The 19,692-nt window shown below is 47.2% G+C and overlaps 1 protein-coding gene across 6 annotated transcripts in view; it reads left to right on the plus strand.

Moving 5' to 3' along the window:
- The window catches only part of ITPR2 (inositol 1,4,5-trisphosphate receptor type 2), a 387,592-nt gene that overhangs the window by 19,843 nt on the left and 348,057 nt on the right, over positions 1 to 19,692 (plus strand). For all 6 annotated transcript variants that reach the window (XM_082240062.1, XM_082240063.1, XM_082240060.1 and 3 more), the window contains exon 2: positions 16,734 to 16,804. In XM_082240062.1, coding sequence (XP_082096188.1) covers positions 16,734 to 16,804 — 71 coding nt within the window. The remainder of the gene's footprint in view (positions 1 to 16,733; positions 16,805 to 19,692) is intronic.

Genomic DNA, 19,692 nt, shown 5'->3' on the forward strand with positions numbered 1-19,692 from the left:
AGGGTCCAGGACGAGCAACGCCTCCAGAAGGAAGCGAGGGAGAGACGGACATGGACGTTTTCGGGGACGACCAGGGTCTCGAGCACGGCGGCACAGAGATGGAAGCAGAGGTGACCGTCGTCGACGAGAGCAGGGAGGAAGAACCGGAAGACTTCGGATGGAGGCCCGCCACGGGAAGCGAACTGTACCCGACATTCGTCCCCTTGACACTGCAGCACCCAGTTCCCGCACCGGAAGGAGGGGAGGGGGGAAGAGGGGGCTTCAAGGGGGGGATGGATGTCAGGGGTTCAGGAGCAGAGGCGAGGGCAAGGGAGGAAACAGAGAGCGAGGGGGAGGAGGCAGACGAAAGGATGAGTGATGACGACAACCCGAGATCTCCGAGCCTTTCCAGTGAATCAGAAGATTCACAAAAAGGAGCACCAGTGGCCAGGGCAAGGGGGGAGACTAGGGGGACACCCCAGGAAGAAAGAGCCAGAGGGGACTCAGAGGGGAGCAGTTGGAGATCGGGACCAACGTCACCGCCAGAGAGTAGGAAAGAGGAAGAGCGCCAGGGAGCAAGCGCTGGCAGCTCGCAACAGGAGGGAGGGCACGAGTCAGGAGTGGCCACACCTTCATCGGGGAGCGAAGTGACGGTTAGACGGAAAGTGGAAGGTTGGGCGCGCGCGCCAAGTTCAAATGCACAGGAAGGTGGCGCAGTAGGCAGCCCGGAAAGGGAGCCAGGTCCTAAAGCCCGGCGCAAGGAGACAGAAGGGTCCGGGGGGTCAGCGTCAGAAGAATCCCGGAAGGAAGAGACCCAGGGGGGCAGAGGGACCCAGAGGAGAACTGTCAGGCGGAAAAGGTGGAGCAGGGCTAGGATATTAAGTTGGTGCGCAAGGGGCGGAGACTCAGACGGAGCTTCGCCGATCTAAGCATAAGACGTAGGGTTGCACGCAGCAGCTCGAGAATGGAGACTGTAACTCAATAAAGACTTTTATTTAACGACCGCTGGCTAGCGTGATCCTCTGTGAGCTCGGATCTGGAAGTAACCCTGACAAGTGTGTTTATTTTTTTAATTATTTTTTAAAAAGATATTTATTAAAGTTTCCAATTTTTTACAAACAAAAAGAAAAAAGCAGACATAAAAAGAAAAAAGTTAAAAACACATAAATTTCACAACTTATTTTCTCATAACATATTTCCCTGACCTCCTCATACCTCCCCTTCTTGTATATCCAGTTCAAATTATTTGTGCAGCAAATCCATATCTCAAAGCATTACAGCTTTAAAACAAAAAAAACAACTTATTTTCTCTCCAACATCTTAGGCTATTATAACCTTAAATTCTTACTTATAAAAAGAAAGCCATTTTATCATATTCCTTTATACCATTACAGCTAGAAACCACTTAATTTCAATCCAACATCATTCAACATTCCTTAATTTTACAGTATTTTTGTAAATAGTGCTGTCAGAGCTGCTTCCAGATCCCAGCTCACAGAGGACCACGCTAGCCGGCAACACTGTACAAAAGTCTTTATTGAGTTACAGTTTCCATCTTCAAGCCGCAGCGCGCAGCTCTACGTAGAATCATAGAATCATAGCGTTGGAAGAGACCACAAGGGCCATCGAGTCCAACCCCCTGCCAAGCAGGAAACACCATCAGAGCACTCCTGACATATGGTTGTCAAGCCTCTGTCTTAGAAGCTAGACCGACGAAGCTCCGTCTGAGTCTCCGCCTCCTGTACACCAACTTAATACTCTAGCCTTACTCCACCTCTTCCGTCTTTCCTTCCTTCTCTGGGTCCCTCTGCCCCCCGTGGTCTCTTCCTTCCTGGACTCTTCTGACGCTGACCCCCCGGACCCTTCTCCCCCCTTGCGGCGGGCTTTAGGACCTGGCTCCCTATCCGGGCTGCTTACTGTGCCGCCTTCCTGTGCATTTGAACTTGGCGCGCGCGCCCAACCTTCCACCTTCCTCTTGACCGTTTCCTCGCTCCCCGATGGAGGCGTGGCCAATCCTGACTCATGCCCTCCCGCTTGCGGCGAGCCGCCGGATCCCGATACCTGGGACCCTTCCTCCCTACTGCGCTCTGGTGGGGACGCTGGTCCCGATTTCCAACTGCTGCTCTCTGAGTCCCCTCTGGTTCCTTCTTCCTGGGGTGTCCCCCTAGGCCCCCCCTTGCTCTGACCACTGGCGCTCCTTTCTGTGAATCTTCCGATTCACTGGAAAGACTCGGAGATCTCGGGCCGCTGTCATCGCTCATATTTCCTTCGGATTCCTCCCCCTCGCTCTCTGTTTCCTCCCTTTCCTGTGCCTCTGCTCCTGAACCCCTGACAAGTGCTTAATTTTTTTCCAATCATCTTCTGCCAACTCTTCTCCCTGGTCACGGATTCTGCCAGTCATTTCTGCTAGTCCCATACAGTCAATCAGCTTGATTCAGTGTGTTTATTTGATTTACATTTAGGCAACAAAACAAAGCACGTATGTCATATTAATTCTACCTGCTGTGCAGAAACTCTGAAAAGTTTTTCCAATAGGAAAATGCTGTTGAGTGGAAATATGTGGAAAATATTAGTTTGTGTAGAAAGTAAATACAGATCAAATCCAGCACAGGCCTAACTGGAGTGGAGGTGGGGAGTGAGGATCTCTTTGAAGTTCGATCTTTTACATCAGAGACGGTACATACTGCAGGTTTCCCCCCAGCTTTGTCAGTTCATAGCGTGTCTGTTTGTTTTTCAAATCTTTATATTTTCCCAAACACATGCGTCCAGCTATGGGGTGGCATTGCAGGAGTGTCGGTCCGCCCCTTGCTCCGTGACCCAGTGCCCCTGCTGTGGGGCAAACCGCGGGTCATCGAGACAGTCCTCCACTGCCCTGGGGAGGCTGCCAGGGCTAATTACCCCCATATCAGCCCTGAATTATCAAAACGGCTGCAGTCTGATTATGTGGGAGTCCGCCATTTCCCACCGCCGGAAACAGGAAGTCCATCAATTCAATACTTGAGCCATTGGGAGTGGAATACTTTGGATCCTGCTGATTCTTGGAAGCCTTGCCAGCAGAATGTCCCATTTTGTGTCCTAAAGCCAGCTTCTGCCAGTGGAAGCATCTCTGGGGGCAGATCTACACCCATAGAACAGTTTTCACCAGTAGTGGAGAGTCTCAGCAATGCGACTCTGTGCCCCACTGATGGGGCTCCTCTTTCCCGACCAAGCCTGCAGATCTGGGGTTTAAGATTGTACAGCCTGTGTAGTTAAGTTTTCAAACAAATTCAAAGCTTTGCTTGAAATTTATTTTTGCTGGAATACTTGTGAATATTTTAAGACACAACCACTCAATAGCATACACTTCCCTTACTATATTTAGATTTTAAGAAGAAAATGAAAACACCGAAAAGGCTCCTCATACTAATTTTAGCATGCTTGAAGAGTTGTTCATATATTATGTGCTTCTTTGGGATCATCACCTGGGAAATAGTTCAGTCATTTATTTTAGATTTGAATAGCGATGGCCTGATTTGCAAACAGAGCTATACCATGGGTTAGCTTTGCAGGGACAATCTTTTGTGAACCTTGGACTTGCACACGTTACCCTCTCTTCTTCTCTAGCATGGCCATGAGGCGACCAGAAGCTTCTGTCTCCATTTTAGACCACCAAATTTGGGATTGTGCCTGAAACCTAAATTGCGGTTAATTTTATTCATGGCTGGTTGAAATATTATAGTTTCTTAAATATTGTTTCCTGCTTGGCAGGGGGTTGGACTCGATGGCCCTTGTGGTCTCTTCCAACTCTATGATTCTATGATTCTATGAAATATGGTTGTAGGTTGATTTATTTTCAACTAGCAAAGATTAACCAGTTTGTCAGGACTTGATGTTAAAAAATCTGTGATTAACCTAAAATGGAAGCAAAATGAACTTCTCCTTGTGGCTGTATCAGAGGACAAGGGGACCCTACAAGTCCCACTTTGCCTTGTCTTCTAATGCTAAACTATGGTTTAGCCAAGTGTAATAATTTCAGTTGCTCTGTTTGACTTGTATGGTAGTCATTAATAATGTTCGTAATTAATGTCATGAAACAATGTCTTTCTAAAAGTGGAAATTTTTCCATGCCATATCACTGCTGCCTAGTGGGGCACAGCTCTCGATTAAGGCTCACTTAGCAGCCAAGTTCCTGGTTTTCATGGTAGCATAAGAAAACCAATGCAAAACAATGCATTTCTCCCTCTGGCAAAAGAAAGTGTTTGCGTAATAAGAACTACCGTACTATTTTTTTCCTTTAAAAATCATGCTAAGAAGTGGGTGTTGTCTTATACATGGGGGCGCCTTATAGACAGAAAAGTATGGTATGTCACAGAAGATAGCTGAGTTGCTTTAGGGTATTGCTATTATGCAATAAAACTTGGAGAGGTGTTTTCAGCAGTCAGCGGGGGGGGGGGGGCTTTAGCTGCATGGAATAAATCACTCAGCATGACTTGGGTTGTTGTTTTTTGAGTGCATGAACGAGAGGGGGATTGTGGTGCTCTCAAGGTGGCAGGCTGGCACTTCAAAGTAGTGTCACAGCCCCAGTAGGAGTTGAGCCCAAGTAGGAGTACACCCTGTAGGAACAAGAACAGCCCTGGGGCTTGTCCATGGACCTAATATTTGACATTAGTTATAGGTACAGCGGGACGCGGGTGGCGCTGTGGGCTAAAGCCTCAGCGCCTAGGGCTTGCCGATCGAAAGGTCGGCGGTTCGAATCCCCGCGGCGGGGTGCACTCCCGCTGCTCGGTCCCAGCGCCTGCCCACCTAGCAGTTCGAAAGCACCCCCGGGGGCAAGTAGATAAATAGGTACCGCTTACCAGCGGGAAGGTAAACGGCGTTCCGTGTGCGGCTCTGGCTCGCCAGAGCAGCGATGTCACGCTGGCCACGTGACCCGGAAGTGTCCCCGGACAGCGCTGGCCCCCGGCCAATAGATGTGAGATGGGCGCACAAACCCCAGAGTCTGTCAAGACTGGCCCGTTCGGGCAGGGGTACCTTTACCTTTTATAGGTACAGCAGCAGTGCCAGGAGCATTTCTGCTACCACATGACATTACAGCGGTTGTAACCTGAGGCAATTTACTGATTTTTGCAATAAGTTTTATTTACAGCTTTCCCCTATATGCTAACTGGAAGTCATTATGCTAATTCACAAAGCCACCTGTTAGATAATGCCTGGGCTGTTTCCAGTTTTCTGGGGGCCCTTGGGCACAGGACTCGGTCCCCGGGCCCTTTGGCCCCTCCCTTTCCTCCTCAAATCACATCCTTCCTTCTCAGCCCATCGCCTTTAGACTCAAACAAATCTTAACCAACATGGCATCCCCAGTTTTCTGCGGTTCCTATCAGTAGCTGTTATCTGAAACATGCCTAACAATATATGGATAATCCTGCTCCATTAAACTTATTACATACATGGAGTCAGTGCTATTTTTCTAGAAAAAGAAGTGCTGGAACTCACCATAAATGTCTCCCTTGTTTTCTTATAACGGCAATGGTGCCCACCTGAGAGGGGCCAAAACTGAGTTCCAGTGAGTTCTGGCTGAAAACAGCCCTGCATGGAGCTGATGGAAAATTTGCATTTTAAAAGAACATGCTTTTAACATCAGCCTGACACATTAATGTAAGATGGGAAGCCTTTCCTGGCTTGAAGATAAATGGTGGGAGTTGCATTGAGTTGATTAAATACAGTATTTGTATTCCGCTTTTCTAGCAGCAAATGCTGAGCTCAAAACAGCTCACAATAATCACAATAGCATTAAAAAACACACACATTGCAATCACTACAGTGGTACCTCCGGTTGTGGATGGGATCTGTTCCAGAGCTCCAGCTGGATCCTGAGGTTTCAGCAACCAGAGGTGCCTGTTCTGTGCATGCACATGGCATGTAGAGCACTTCTATGCATGCCCGAGCGGCGAAACCCGGGAAAATACTTCCGGGTTTGCTGCTTTCACAACCCAAAGTTTACATTATCTGAGGGTAACCGTAAGCTGAGGTTCTACTGTATAATATAAACCACAGAATAAAAAGCAAACCACAAGAACCCACCAAAACAATGGCAGTGGCACAAGTACTCTCAGCTGCCACCTTGATGCCTCAAGTTTGACCATTTTTTAAATATGCCATTGATGGGCGAGAATGGCCCCAGATTGGAGACGATGGTGGGAGCAGAAGTGAGTGAGAACAGTAGGGAGGATGCAGCAGGCAGGAGGAAGATGGAGGAAAAAGGCACTCTTTGTGGGGACAGAGAGCAAAAGAGGTGGTTGCTGTGGTGTGGTATGTGTGTGTGTTGGGTGTGGGGGAGAAATGTCAGCAACCATGACCTACCTTGGATGCCAGCTGTGTTGTGCTTTCCATGATGAATGGGCTGGGGAATAAGAAGGTCCTGGAAGGGGCATTTGGGTCTCAGTATAAACCCAAACAAATTCTGCTTCTCTTTGGGAATAGGCTTTCCACAGTGTTGCCTCCTCTTTGCCTAAGTGAACCCATAGCATTGGCTGGCTTTCTGTGAGGTTTAAGCAGTGAATGAAGTGGGGGAAATGAGGATTTTCTCTGAACACAATGAAAGGAAACCTTATAATAAACTAACTGAAATACAAAGCTTTCCCAGCACATTGCCTTCTAGCTCTTGTTTTCCATCCTGTTTCTGCATTCCAAGTCCCTTTGCAAGACTTGTACTGGGTACTAATTCCTTAAGAAACACTGAAAACGTTCATGTTAAGAGTTTGGCCTAGTGACAACTTACTTGTTCCACTGCCAGCCGTTCATGGCTTTGCTTTTTAGGCCAGAGAGATGAAGAACCGGTACCCGATGTCAGCTGGAAGCTGTTTGGGCTTTCTGCTCCCATCAGCTATTACACAGCCCAATCCCCACAACACACTTTTGAGCTGACATTATCCCTGAATACTCACTCTCTCCTTTGTATGGGTCCACTTAGTGGGCAGTTGGTAGTTTAGTATTGGTCAGCACCATATCATATCTTGCCTCTCAGCACTCCATTCCTCCTTGGTCAATTTTTGTTTTCACCTCTTCGGACTCGCTCAAGAATAAAATATGGCCATCCAGGTTTTGCTACGGGAAGCAGAGATAGCAAGGCTTAGCTCTTGCTGCTGCTCATAATAATAATAATAATAATAATAATAATAATAATAATAATAATAATAATTTTATTTATATCTTGCCCTCCCCGGCTGAAGCCGGGTTCAGAGTGGCTAGCAACAGTAAAATAATACAGCATTCTAAAATCAATTCATTATAAAATCAGTTCAAATCAAATTCATGTGCTCTGCTCACTTCTGCATCTCCTTACATCTCGCACCAGGTACTCATGTTCATGCATAACTGCCACTTGAGCCCAGCACAGTACTTTTTCTTCCTCTGCACTTCCTCCAACCTATGAGTCCTGGAGATGGAAGTTAATTGGGAACAGAGAAGAGGAAGAGGAAGACCCCCTAGAGAGTCTGCAATAATTTGCAGCCAGCAAATTGGGTTGGGTTGAAACTTGCATCACAGTTTTCTCAATAAAGTTTTTTTAAAGGTACTTTCACCCATCTGCAGATTGAAACCTTCCCCTTGCTCCTGGTAGCTGGCAGGCAAACATGGAGATTTCAGGTCAGCCCTGGAAGTTTGGCAACCCTAGTTGTTGCTCAGGAGGCCCTATATCATATTGCAAAGGCCCACTTTCCACCAAGTGCATCTCTGAAGATGGCAGAACATAAAACAGAACCTCAGTTGTGAAAAGCAGTGCAGAAGCAGGTTCCTGTGGGAGGTGTTTTCTCGAGGATGTAAATTCCTCACTAATTCCACCATGTAGTTTTGATTTCCCCTTCAGCATGCATGCTAGAGCAGAGGTCCTCAAACTTTTTAAACAGGGGGCTGGTTCACTGTCCTTCAGATACTGTAGGGGACCAGACTATAGTTTGAAAAAAATATGAACAAATTCCTGTGCACACTGCACATATTTTATTTGTAGTGCATAAAAAACAGGGAAAAATACAATATTTAAAATGAAGAACGATTTTAATCAACATGGGGTGGGGTGCTAGCCATGGCCCCTTTGTCGCCCCAACTCCCCACACTGCAGATCCACGCGCTTCTTTCCCGCCCAGCCCGAGTTTCCCACGCTTACCCAGATTGAAGAACATGGTTCCCTTGAGGCTGCTGCTACTGTTGCTGCAGGTCCTTGCCTCCAGCTTCTCCTGGGTCTTGTGCAGCAGCACAACTTGGTGGTGGTGCTGCTGCTGCCTCTCCTCTTCGGCCTGCTTGTCCGTCAAAAATAAATCCTGTGCAGCATGCTGGGCTCTGTGGTCTCCACCGTCTTGAAGTGCACGCGGTACTGGGCCAGCCCCAGCACGAGCAGCGGAGCCCAGCAGCTGCGCACCAGCACCAGCTGCTCATTCAGGGGCAGGTCGTGGAAGCAAGGCACGTTCTGAATCTTGACAAAGTGCAGCGTCTTCGCCATCACCGCCGAAACCAACTTGCACGCCACCTGCGGACTCTGCAGAGCCACGTGCTTCTGCAAGCTGCAGGAGCAGCTGGGACCTGCCGCATGCCTGCTGGAACTAGCCGCTGCCACCACTGCCGCCGCTCCTCACTTTTCAGGATATTGTAGACAGTGGCAGGTTCTGGCAATTAGCGGGCTAGATTGAGGACCCCTGTGCTAGAAGAATGCTATCTGGATTGTTTACTAAGCACTGCTCAGTCTCCATGGGAAAACCTCACTCCCTGGAAAAGTCCTCAGAACATGAACCCCATGTAGTAGTTCTGTAATCTGTCTGTGACCTAGAGTAATAAGGGGAGAGTGTCATTGATAATAATAATAATAATAATAATAATAATAATAATAATAATAATAATTTATTATTTATACCCCACCCATCTGGCTGGGTTTCCCCAGCCACTCTGGGTGACTTCCAACAGAACACTAAAATACAATAACCTATTCATGCAGAAATTAGGGGTGTTTCTCTAGGGAACTATTAGGACACCCCAGAGCACTACTCATTTACAAGCTGCAGGTTATAAATTGCTGGTTTAAATTTCAGAGAGATTTGCCAAAATGACATTATGCTTGCTAGGAAGTGGATAAGTTTTGTTGATTGTTCAGTGTTCGGGCTTTCAGAGAGTTGTTCACTGGTAGTGAATCTACCTTAATTATGCTTTCTCCAATGTGCTTATAAAAGTCATAGATGAAAGGATTCATGTAACTTCCTTTGGGAGTGTTTCTATAAACGAATAGATCTCACTGCATGAATGTTTCCACTGTTTACTAAATTTTCCCTTTCTTAACATGCAAATAGTTTCTCACGACAACTGACTTCATGTTAACTGTTTATTCTTATTGTTACTTTAACTTCCCTTTTGAGAATTGCTAGATGTTGTAGAGTGACTGTTGTTAGATTTACAACTCTTGTTAGATAACAGCTGAAATGCAGAGTTCATTGTCCTCAGTGTCCAGGCTGAACAAAGGGGGTGGAGATGCTCCTTCGGGTATACTGGGCCGAGGCCGTTTAGGGCTTTAAAGGTCAGCACCAACACTTTTAATTGTGCTCAGAAACGTACTGGGAGTCAATGTACGTGTTTCAGGACTGGTGTTATGTGGTCTCGGCGGCTGATCCCAGTCACCAGTCTAGCTGCCGCATTCTAGATTAGTTGTAGTTTCTGGGTCACCTTCAAAGGTAGCCCCACGTAGAGTGCATTGCAGTAGTCCGAGCAGGAGATAATCAGAGCATGCACCACTCTAGCGAGACAGTTTGCGGGCAGGTAGGGTCTCAGCCTGCGTACCAGATGGAGATGGCAGACAGATGCCCTGGACACAGAATTGACCTGCTCCTCCATGGACAGCTGTGAGTCCAAAATGACTCCCAGGCTGCACACCTGGTCCTTCAGGGGCACAGTTACCCCACTCAGGACCAGGGAGTCCTCCACAGCTGCCCGCCCCCTGTCCCTCCAAATCAGTACTTCTGTCTTGTTAGGATTTAACCTCAATCTGTTAGCTGTCATCCATCCTCCAACCACCTCCAGCTACTCACACAGGACATTCACCGCCTTCACTGGTTCCGATTTAGAAGAGAGGTAGAGCTGGGTATCATCCACATGAACACTGAAGAACACCCAGCCCTGATGATCTCTCCCAGTGGCCTCATATAGAGGCACCCCACAAGTGAGAGCCCAGGTGTCTGAAAACTCATCCCCCAACACCACTTTCTTGACACGGTGCAGGAGGAAGGAGGGGAACCACTGTATAACAGTGCCCCCAGCTCCTTTAGACGGTCCAGAAGGATGTTATGGTTGATGATATCAAAGGCCGCTGAGAGATCCAGCAGAACTAGGAAACAGCTTTCACCCTTGTCCCTAGCCTGCCAGAGATCATCGAACCTGCTTGACCAAGGCAGTTTTAGTCCCATGATGATGAGGCCTGAATCCTGATTGGAAGGGATCCAAATGGTCCGCATCCTCCAGGCATGGAGTTGTTCAGCAACCACCTGCTCAGTCACCTTGCCCAAGAATGGAAGATTTGAGACTGGGCGATAGTTGGCCATATCGGCCGGGTCAAGAGATTTTTTTTTTAAGGAGCGGTTTAATAACTGCCTCTTTTAGCGGGTCTGGGAAGGCTCCCTCACAGAGGGAAGCATTCACCACCCTGCAGAGCCCATCACCCAGCCCTTCCTGGCTCGCTTTTATGGGCAAGGATCAAGGATACAGGTGGTCGGTTTCACTCGTCCAAGCAGCCTGTCCACATCCTCGGAGGTAACAGATTGGAACTGATCCCATGCAACTTGACTAGACAGGACTCCAGCACTCTCCTGCCCTAGCCCTGCTCCCACGGTGGAGTCTACTTCTTTCCAAATCTGAGCAACTTTGTCTGTAAAAAACTTTGCAAAATCATTGCAGGAGATCTTGGGGTCTTTACCACTCCCTGGTGGCAAAGGTGGTTCCTTTAGATTGTGAACCACCTGAAAGAGTCTCCTGCTGCTATTTTCTGCAGATGCAGTAGAGGTGGTGAAGAAGGTCCTCTTGCCATTGCTATTGCCACTTGGTAGGCTTGACTCTAACCTGTGTCTGGTCTGATTCAGAGTGTTTTCCACCACCGGCACTCTAGCCGTCTCAAGGATTGTTTCATCACCCTCAGCTCTGGGGAAAACCACGAGGCTGTCTGGGTTCCAGCTGTCTGGCGCTTTGGAGCCAGACAGCCGATAGCCCTGGTTAACTGCATTCCAGCAGGCCACCAGGGAATCAGCTGAAAGGCCATCAACATGGGATAAAACATTCCCTCCCACTCTTTGGAAACCATTTGGATCCATTAAGTGGTGGGGGTGGACCATCCGAATTGGTCCCACCTCCCTGCAGAGGGGAAGGGTCGGAGAACAGTCCAGTTGCACCAGGAAGTGATCTAACCATGGCAGAGCCAGTATGGTGTAGTGGTTAAGAACGGTAGTCTCGTAATCTGGTGAACCAGGTTCGCGTCTCCGCTCCTCCACATGCAGCTGCTGGGTGACCTTGGGCCAGTCACACTTCCTTGAAGTCTCTCAGCCCTACTCACCTCACAGAGTGTTTGTTGTGGGGGAGGAAGGGAAAGGAGAATGTTAGCTGCTTTGAGACTCCTTCGGGTAGTGATAAAGCGGGATATTAAATCCAAACTCTTCTTCTTTTGTTTCACTTTTACTTAGTGTCAGATAACCCACATCTATAGAGGTAAACACCAGGTCCAAGGCATGCCCACAATTATGAGTTGGGCCAAACTTATTCAGCGACAGCCCCATGGAAGCCATGCTTTCCAAGAAGTCCCGAGCGGCACCTTGTAAGGTCATGCCGACATGGATGTTAAAATCCCCTAGGACAGGGGTTGGCAAGGTTTACCAGCCATGGGCCAGATCACTCCCACGGAGATTGTCTGTGGGCCGGACTGGCGCAGCGCGATGCCGGAAATCATGTCTGCGCATGCCCAGATACCGAAAATGGCACCTGCGCAGAAGCGATTTTCGGTATCTGGACATGTGCAGATGCAATTTCTGGTATCTGTGCGTGCACAGACGTGATTGCCGGCACCACTCGGCGAGTCCCTGCGCCGCACTGGTTTAGCGCAGCACGAGTTGGACTCGCCAAGTGGGTGGCTCGGTTCAGGGGTGGCTCGTGGGCTGGTAAAACAGTCTTCGTGGGCCGCATCCGGCCCGTAGCCCACACGTTGCCGACCCCTGCCCTAGGACAACCAAACTAGGTATCTCCAGGAGAACATCTGCCACGACCTGAAGCAGCTCAGGCAGGGAATCCTTGGTGAAGTGGGGAGGTCGGTACACCAAAAGGAATCCTGTACTGCCCCTATTGCCCAGCTTCCAAAACATGCACTCAGAAAACTGGGTCTTCCCAGTAGGACACCTGGTGCAAGCTAATGACTTCCTAAAAATCACTGCAACCCCCCCCCCGCCCATATGACTAGGGTTGCTGTTAGAGAAACCTGGTAGACAAGCAGCAGCTTCATCCAACCAAGTCTCTGTTACACATGCCAGGTCAAGTCCCCCACCCACAATCAAGTTCTGGATAGCAGTGGTCTTATGAATAATAATAATAATAATAATAATAATAATAATAATAACAATAATAATAATAATTAATAATAATTTATTATTTATACCCCGCCCATCTGGCTGAGTTTCCCCAGCCACTCTGGGCGGCTCCCAATCAAGTGTTAAAAACAGTACAGCGTTAAATATTAAAAACTTCCCTGAACAGGGCTGCCTTCAGATGTCTTTTAAATCATCATCATCATCATCATTGACCTCGCATTGCACAGCAGCACCTTCAGGTCATGTGGGTCTCCCTTGTTGATTCCAGTATCCATCCAGTCAAGACCAGACACGGAGACAGTGATAGTCCTCAAACAACAATGAGACCTGCCTCCTCAGTAACAACATGGTCTGGTCTTAGCATAACACTTCCTCCTACCCATGATCACTGAGATTGGGTGTGCCAGTGCTATTCCCTCCCCCCGGAACCTGCCCAAACAATCTGTTGGCTGGGGCCCACTCCCAGGCAACAATTGACTCTACCTCAGCAGAAGTCATTTATTGAGGTGGGACGAGGGGGGTCTCATCCATTAACTACATCCCAGCCACCCCAGCTGCATCTTTGGTGGACATCAGAAGGGATTGTGGGGGACTTCCGGGGTGGCGCCATCTGTAATGGCGGATTCCCTCTGACTCGGAGGGGACTGGCTCTGCGGGAATCGGGTCTGCACCGCTACGGCGAAGCGGGGACCCTTCAAAAATCACAGGCGGGTGAAGCCTGTGACCGTGGGACTCGGCGGGCACCTTTTGCGCCCCCCAACTTGCAAAGGAGCCCGACTACGGGTTCCGGAGTGAAGCGGGGCAGCGGCGCGGTGCTGTGAGTCAACTGCTTCTTTCGTGGAGCGAAGCCGCACAGCTGTTACCGGAGAGCGCTACCTTTTTCCTGTGACAATTTGGCCACAAAACAACGATCGGTGAGTAGGTTAATTTGGGAAACAAAGGAGAGAAAAAAAGAAGTAATTGGATACTGAAACGGAGAGGCATAAACAGGAAGTCTGCCTTCCGTTCTTTGTAAATAGAGGAAAGCAATGAACTTGTAAGCTAAAACCTTGAAAGACGCTTGAAAAAGACTATAATTCTATTATCTAAAACAAGCGATTTCCCCCCTTGACCGCAGGAGAGGAGGGGGGGAAAGGTTTGAACTGTATTTTCCTGTAAAAAGAGAGAAAAGGAAGCTAAGAGTCCACTGCTTAAACCTGGGAATGGACTGCCAATGAAAAATAGAATGCCGTACTGTGAAATGCGCTGTTGGTGAAAGTATTTTTTGGCAGCTAACTCCGCAAGTCTGATACAAGTGAGATGCAATATTTCTGGCTGGTTTCCCCTGGTTCCAAAGTAACTGGAAAATAACTGAATTTAAAACTGTCGTCTATTTTGTGAGCTGGGGGATTAAAAGAAAAAGAATTTTGGAACAAGAGGGAGATAAACTGAAATTGCAGAGTTTTGAGAAATTAAAAAACAAAGTGCGAGACTGGCTTCATTATTATCAGATAATGGAGGCATACAATTTGGACAAGAAAATTGGCTTCCAGGTGGAAAAATCAAAATTAGAAACAGAACTGTTAGAACCCAAAACTAAGATTTTGTCAAAGATGTATAACTTGCTGTTGAAATGGAATACACAGGATGAAACGGTGAAATCTGCTATGATTAAATGGGCACAAGATGTTGGACATAACATAATGATGGCTGACTGGGAACAGTTATGGAGCACAGGTATGAAGTTCACGGCATGTAATGCCTTAAGAGAGAATATTATGAAAATGATATACAGGTGGTACATGACACCAGTCAAGCTTGCAAAAATCTATCATTTATGTATGCTACAACAGCAGCAAGAATACTTATTGCAAAGTATTGGAAGACACAAGATCTACCCACTCTGGAAGAATGGCAGATGAAGGTGATGGACTACATGGAATTGGCGGAAATGACTGGCAGAATCCGAGACCAGGGTGAAGAGTCGGTGGAAGAAGATTGGAAGAAATTTAAAGACTATTTACAGAAATACTGTAAAATTAATGAATGTTAGAATGATGTCAGAATGAAATTAAGTGGTTCTAGCAGCAATGTCATAAAGGTGTATGAAAAAATGGCTGGTTAATAGGTGAGAATTTAAAGCTATAATATATTAAGTTAAAGGACTAAGACAAAAACAAAGAGGGAAAGGAATTGCTGAATTAACCAATTGAACCAGAATACAAAAAAGGGAGGTGAGAGGAGGTCAGGAAAGAAGGAAATGAAATGTAAGATACAGAAGGATAAATTTGTTTCTAAGTGTTTTTTATATATATATATATTCTATACTTTTCATTTTGTATGTTTTTTCTCTTTTTTCTATATTTTTCATTGTCTTTTATGTAATTTTGTGTTTTTGAAATCTCAATAAATATTATTTTTTAAAAAAACAGAAGGGATTGTGGGGTGTAGGGCTGTGCTATAAATTGATATATTGTCTGGTACCAAATTTTAAATAAAATTGTGATGACTGTGTTTTTTTTTAAAAAATGACCTTGCAATATATCACAAATCGTGTACGTGGTGTTCAAAAAGCACAATGTTGGAAGAACCGGGAAGCCAACACTTCCTCCTGTGTGTGCAGCCCTTTTTAACGCTGCCTCACTCATCTCTTCTCTGCCAGCAGGCTGCTGCAACATATTTGAGAATGGTTTGCTTTCCCCTGCTACCACGACAAGTAGCTACAACAGGCTGAGCAAAAAATTGCTCCTCTAAAATCACTGCCTCTTTTGAGAACAGATTATCACTACAAGTAGAACAGGCTGCTGCAAAAATCACCTCACACTGCCTCATTGAGAAAGTGTTACCAATACAAATAGCTAAAAAGGGCTGAACAATAACCACTGGGTCTTTGAGAAACAGATCTTTCAGAAACCATTCCTACAGTCTCCCCTGCCTCCCCCCTTTCCCTTCCAAATTACTTGCTTCTTTGTTCCAGTGATGAGCTTCTCTCTCTGTAGCACTACCCTTCCAAGAAACTTCCTTTATTGCTGCCTCTCTCCCTCTCCCTCTCTCTCTCAAGTTGCTTGCACTAAGCTGCCACAAGTGGGAGGGAAACCCCCCCCCCCCAATTCTTGGCTTGCAAGTTGCTTCAGAATAAAGGGGGAACGACTGTGTTGTGTACACCTTTCTTTTGGGGCAGAAACAATGTACAGACTATATGGCTATGCCAGCAGTGGACAATGAAGAATGCTTTCTGATATGGTGGACATATGGAGGCATCCTTCCTGATGTTAAATGAGCTTGCAAATAAGTTTTTGCCTATCCCAGGAACAAGTGTGCCATCTGAAAGTGTGTTCAGCACTGCTGGCAATGTTCTTCAAAGACAAATGGCATCTTTATTGCCAGAGATTGGACTGTTTCTGTGATCCCTAAGGAAATGATCCTTTTTTAGACTATTAAAAAATATTTCATGATGAACACATGAGCAGAATTTGAGCTATGAGCAACAGAAGTAATTGAGATTATAATATTGTGGGGAGAGCTGAAAATAATGCCAATTCTGACACTCATGTTTCTGTTTTGTAGCTCAACATGGTGTTTTGGATTTTTCCATTAAACAAAGCTGAACTTGGCAATTGCTTTGGGCTATAAGAGATCTTAATACATGCCAGGCGACCTGCCCCCATGTGTATATATAAAACCAGTGCTTTTTCCCCTAGAAAAATAGGTGCCCGTACTCACCATGATGTTGTTACAGTAAGTGCCACACTTTTTTTTAAAAAAAAAAGAGGTGCCGGTACTGTGTACCCTTGAGTGTCCCCTGAAAAAAGCGCTGTATAAAACACTGATGTTTGTCTGTTTGGCTGGTAAAATAGATAGCCAATGTACAGGATTATCTTACTGTATATTGTACCCAATATAGGGCTTGTTCCACAATCTAGCATTGTCTGTTTAAAGTCAAGTAAAAGCATAAAACTATTAAACATTTCTAAGCTTGCCAAAATTTCTTCTGCAATGAAGAGTAAAACTATTTGCCTTGAAGTTTCTAGACAGAACCGTGCATTAGTAAGTTGACCTGGAGAGAATACTTCTTTCTTTGCAGCATTGTGCCATGATTTGCATCAAAATCCAATGGAAATTCTTTGGATATGTTGACTTCACTTATGTCAGTAATTTGAAAATAATAACGAAGTCTATGCATTATGCTTTTTCTTCTAGGCTGGTGGATGACAGATGCGTGGTTCAACCAGAGGCAGGTGATCTTTGCAATCCTCCTAAGAAATTCAGAGGTACGAAATTGAGTGTTAATTTTAGAAGTAGAAATACAGTGGATCCTCTTCTTGCCTAAGTTGATACATATCTTATATATTTTGAAGTTAGATCCTGGGTTTTGTCGTATTCTATGCACTTGTGAGTTTTACAGACTCAGTTACTGTATTTTTCGCTCTATAAGACGCACTCCCCCCCCTCCAAAAATTAAGGGGAAATGTGTGTGCGTCTTATGGAGTGAATGCAGGCTCCTTGGCTTCAGCGATAGCAACGCGAAGCCTCCAAAGCGCAGAGGGAGCGCTCCTGCCGCGCTCCGGAGGCTTCGCGTTGCTTTCGCTGAAGCCGCCTGAAGCCTCCAGAGCACAGCGGAAACTCCTGCTGCACTCTGGAGGCTTTAGGTGGCTATCCTCGAAGCCTTCGGAGCGCAGCAGGAGTTCCCGCTGTGCTCCGAAGGCTTCGGGAATAGCCGCCTGAAGCCTGAAGCCTCCAGAGCACAGCAGGAACTCAAATGTGGTGGTGCAGCAGCAGGGAAGTAAAGAGTTAAGTGGCATATCAGACTGATATGTTGATAGATGCCACAGGAGCTAGGTGACTCAGGAGATTTCTGCAGTGTGTACCAGTACTGCACTTGTGCTTTGAAAAATTGTATTATAACAAATACACAACAAGCTTAAAGCACACAGTGTGGGTAAACTTACAGGCTACAGTTCCTCTAGAAAACCACAGGTTCAAAGACATGTGTGATAGGTCGTGACTAGATGTTAAGGTGGTGGGCTGGTGTATTAGATGTACTGAACAGTTATAAAACCAGAGGTTTTTAAAAGGAGCAGGTGGAAGCAGGATGCTGAATGCTACTTTACTCCTGGCTGGCAGATCAGGTGGAAGCCCATTTGGACGAGACATGGCAGGGAACGGGCTGATTCAGTGTCAAAATTATCAGATGGGAGGAGGATTCAGCAGCTTCTCTGTCCTTCATCCTGGCTCCTGTGCAGGTTGAGTTTCATTTCAAGATGCGCCATCAAGCCTACTAATAACCAAAGCCTATGGGAAGATCATACTTATGGCTCCAAGATGGATGCTGAGCTGCAAAGCCGACAGGAGCCTAAGAGGTGCCTTATACTGAGTCAGACCACGGGTGCATTTAGTTTTATATTGTCTACACTGATTAGCATGGTTTCAGGCAGGAGACGCTCTCTATCCCACTTAGAGATGCTTTTTAACCTGGGACCTTCTGCCTGCACTGTCACTGAGCTGCAGCCTGTTCCATAAAGCCGAGAGCAGATAATGGGAATTGTCTGAGCAGCTTCCATCAAAATATTAAAAATACAATAAAACACCAGACATTAAAAACTTCCCTAAACAGGGCCTCCTTCAGATGTGTTCATTTCATTGACATCTGATGGGAGGGCGTTCCACAGGGCAGACGCCACTACTGAGAAGGCCCTCTGCCTGGTTCCCTGTAACTTCACTTCTTGCAGCGAGGGAACCGCCAGAAGGCCCTCGGAGCTGGACCTCAGTGTCCGGGCAGAACCATGGAGGTGGAGATGCTCCTTCAGGTATACTGGGCTGAGGCCGTTTAGGGCTTTAAAGGTCAGCACCAACACTTTGAATTGTGCTCAGAACTTACTGGGAGCCAATGCAGATCTTTTAGGACCGGTGTTATGCGGTCCTGGCAGCCGCTCCCAGTCGCCAATCTGGCTGCCGCATTCTGGATTAGTTGCAGTTTCTGGGTCACCTTCCAAAGTAGCCCCACGTAGAGTGCATTGCAGTAGTCTAAGCGGGAGACAGTCTGCAGGCAGGTAGGGTCTCATCCTGCATACCAGATGGAGCTGGTAGACAGCTGCCCTGGACACAGAATTTACCTGCGCCTCCATGGACAGCTGTGAGTCCAAAATGACTCCCAGGCTGTGCAGCTTCCCTGTTGTTTCATGCATGCTGCCCTTTTGTTTCTAAGATGGGCACTGACGCTCATGTTTCTGTTTTGTAGCTCAACATGGTGTTTTTGATTTTTCTATTAAACAAAGCTGAACTTGTCAATTTTGGCTACAGGAGAACTTAATTGTCAGGGGTTCAGGAGCAGAGGCACAGGAAAGGGAGGAAACAGAGAGCGAGGGGGAGGAATCCGAAGGAAATATGAGCGAGGACAGCGGCCCGAGATCTCTGAGTCTTTCCAGTGAATCGGAAGATTCACAGAAAGGAGCGCCAGTGGTCAGAGCAAGGGGGGGCCTAAGGGGACACCCCAGGAAGAAGGGACCAGAGGGGACTCAGAGAGCAGCAGTTGGAAATCGGGGCCAGCGTCCCCACCAGAGCGCAGCAGGGAGGAAGGGTCCCAGGTATCGGGATCCGGCGGCTCGCCGCGAGCGGGAGGGCATGAGTCAGGATTGGCCACACCTCCATCGGGGAGCGAGGAAACGGTCAAGAGGAAAGTTGAAGGTTGGGCGCGCGCGCCAAATTCAAATGCACAGGAAGGCGGCACAGTAAGCAGCCCGGAAAGGGAGCCAGGTCCTAAAGCCCGCCGCAGGGAGGGAGAATGGTCCGGGGGGTCAGCGTCAGAAGAGTCCAGGAAGGAAGAGACCACGGGGGGCAGAGGGACCCAGAGAAGGAAGGAAAGACGGAAGAGGTGGAGTAAGGCTAGAGTATTAAGTTGGTGTACAGGAGGCGGAGACTCAGACGGAGCTTCGTCGGTCTAGCTTCTAAGACAGAGGCTTGACAACCATATGTCAGGAGTGCTCTGATGGTGTTTCCTGCTTGGCAGGGGGTTGGACTCGATGGCCCTTGTGGTCTCTTCCAACTCTATGATTCTATGATTCTATGATTCTACGTAGAGCTGCGCGCTGCGGCTTGAAGATGGAAACTGTAACTCAATAAAGACTTTTGTACAGTGTTGCCGGCTAGCGTGGTCCTCTGT

Source organism: Podarcis vaucheri (assembly GCF_965113315.1).
Source record: "Podarcis vaucheri genome assembly, chromosome: 10".
Taxonomy (NCBI): domain Eukaryota; kingdom Metazoa; phylum Chordata; class Lepidosauria; order Squamata; family Lacertidae; genus Podarcis; species Podarcis vaucheri.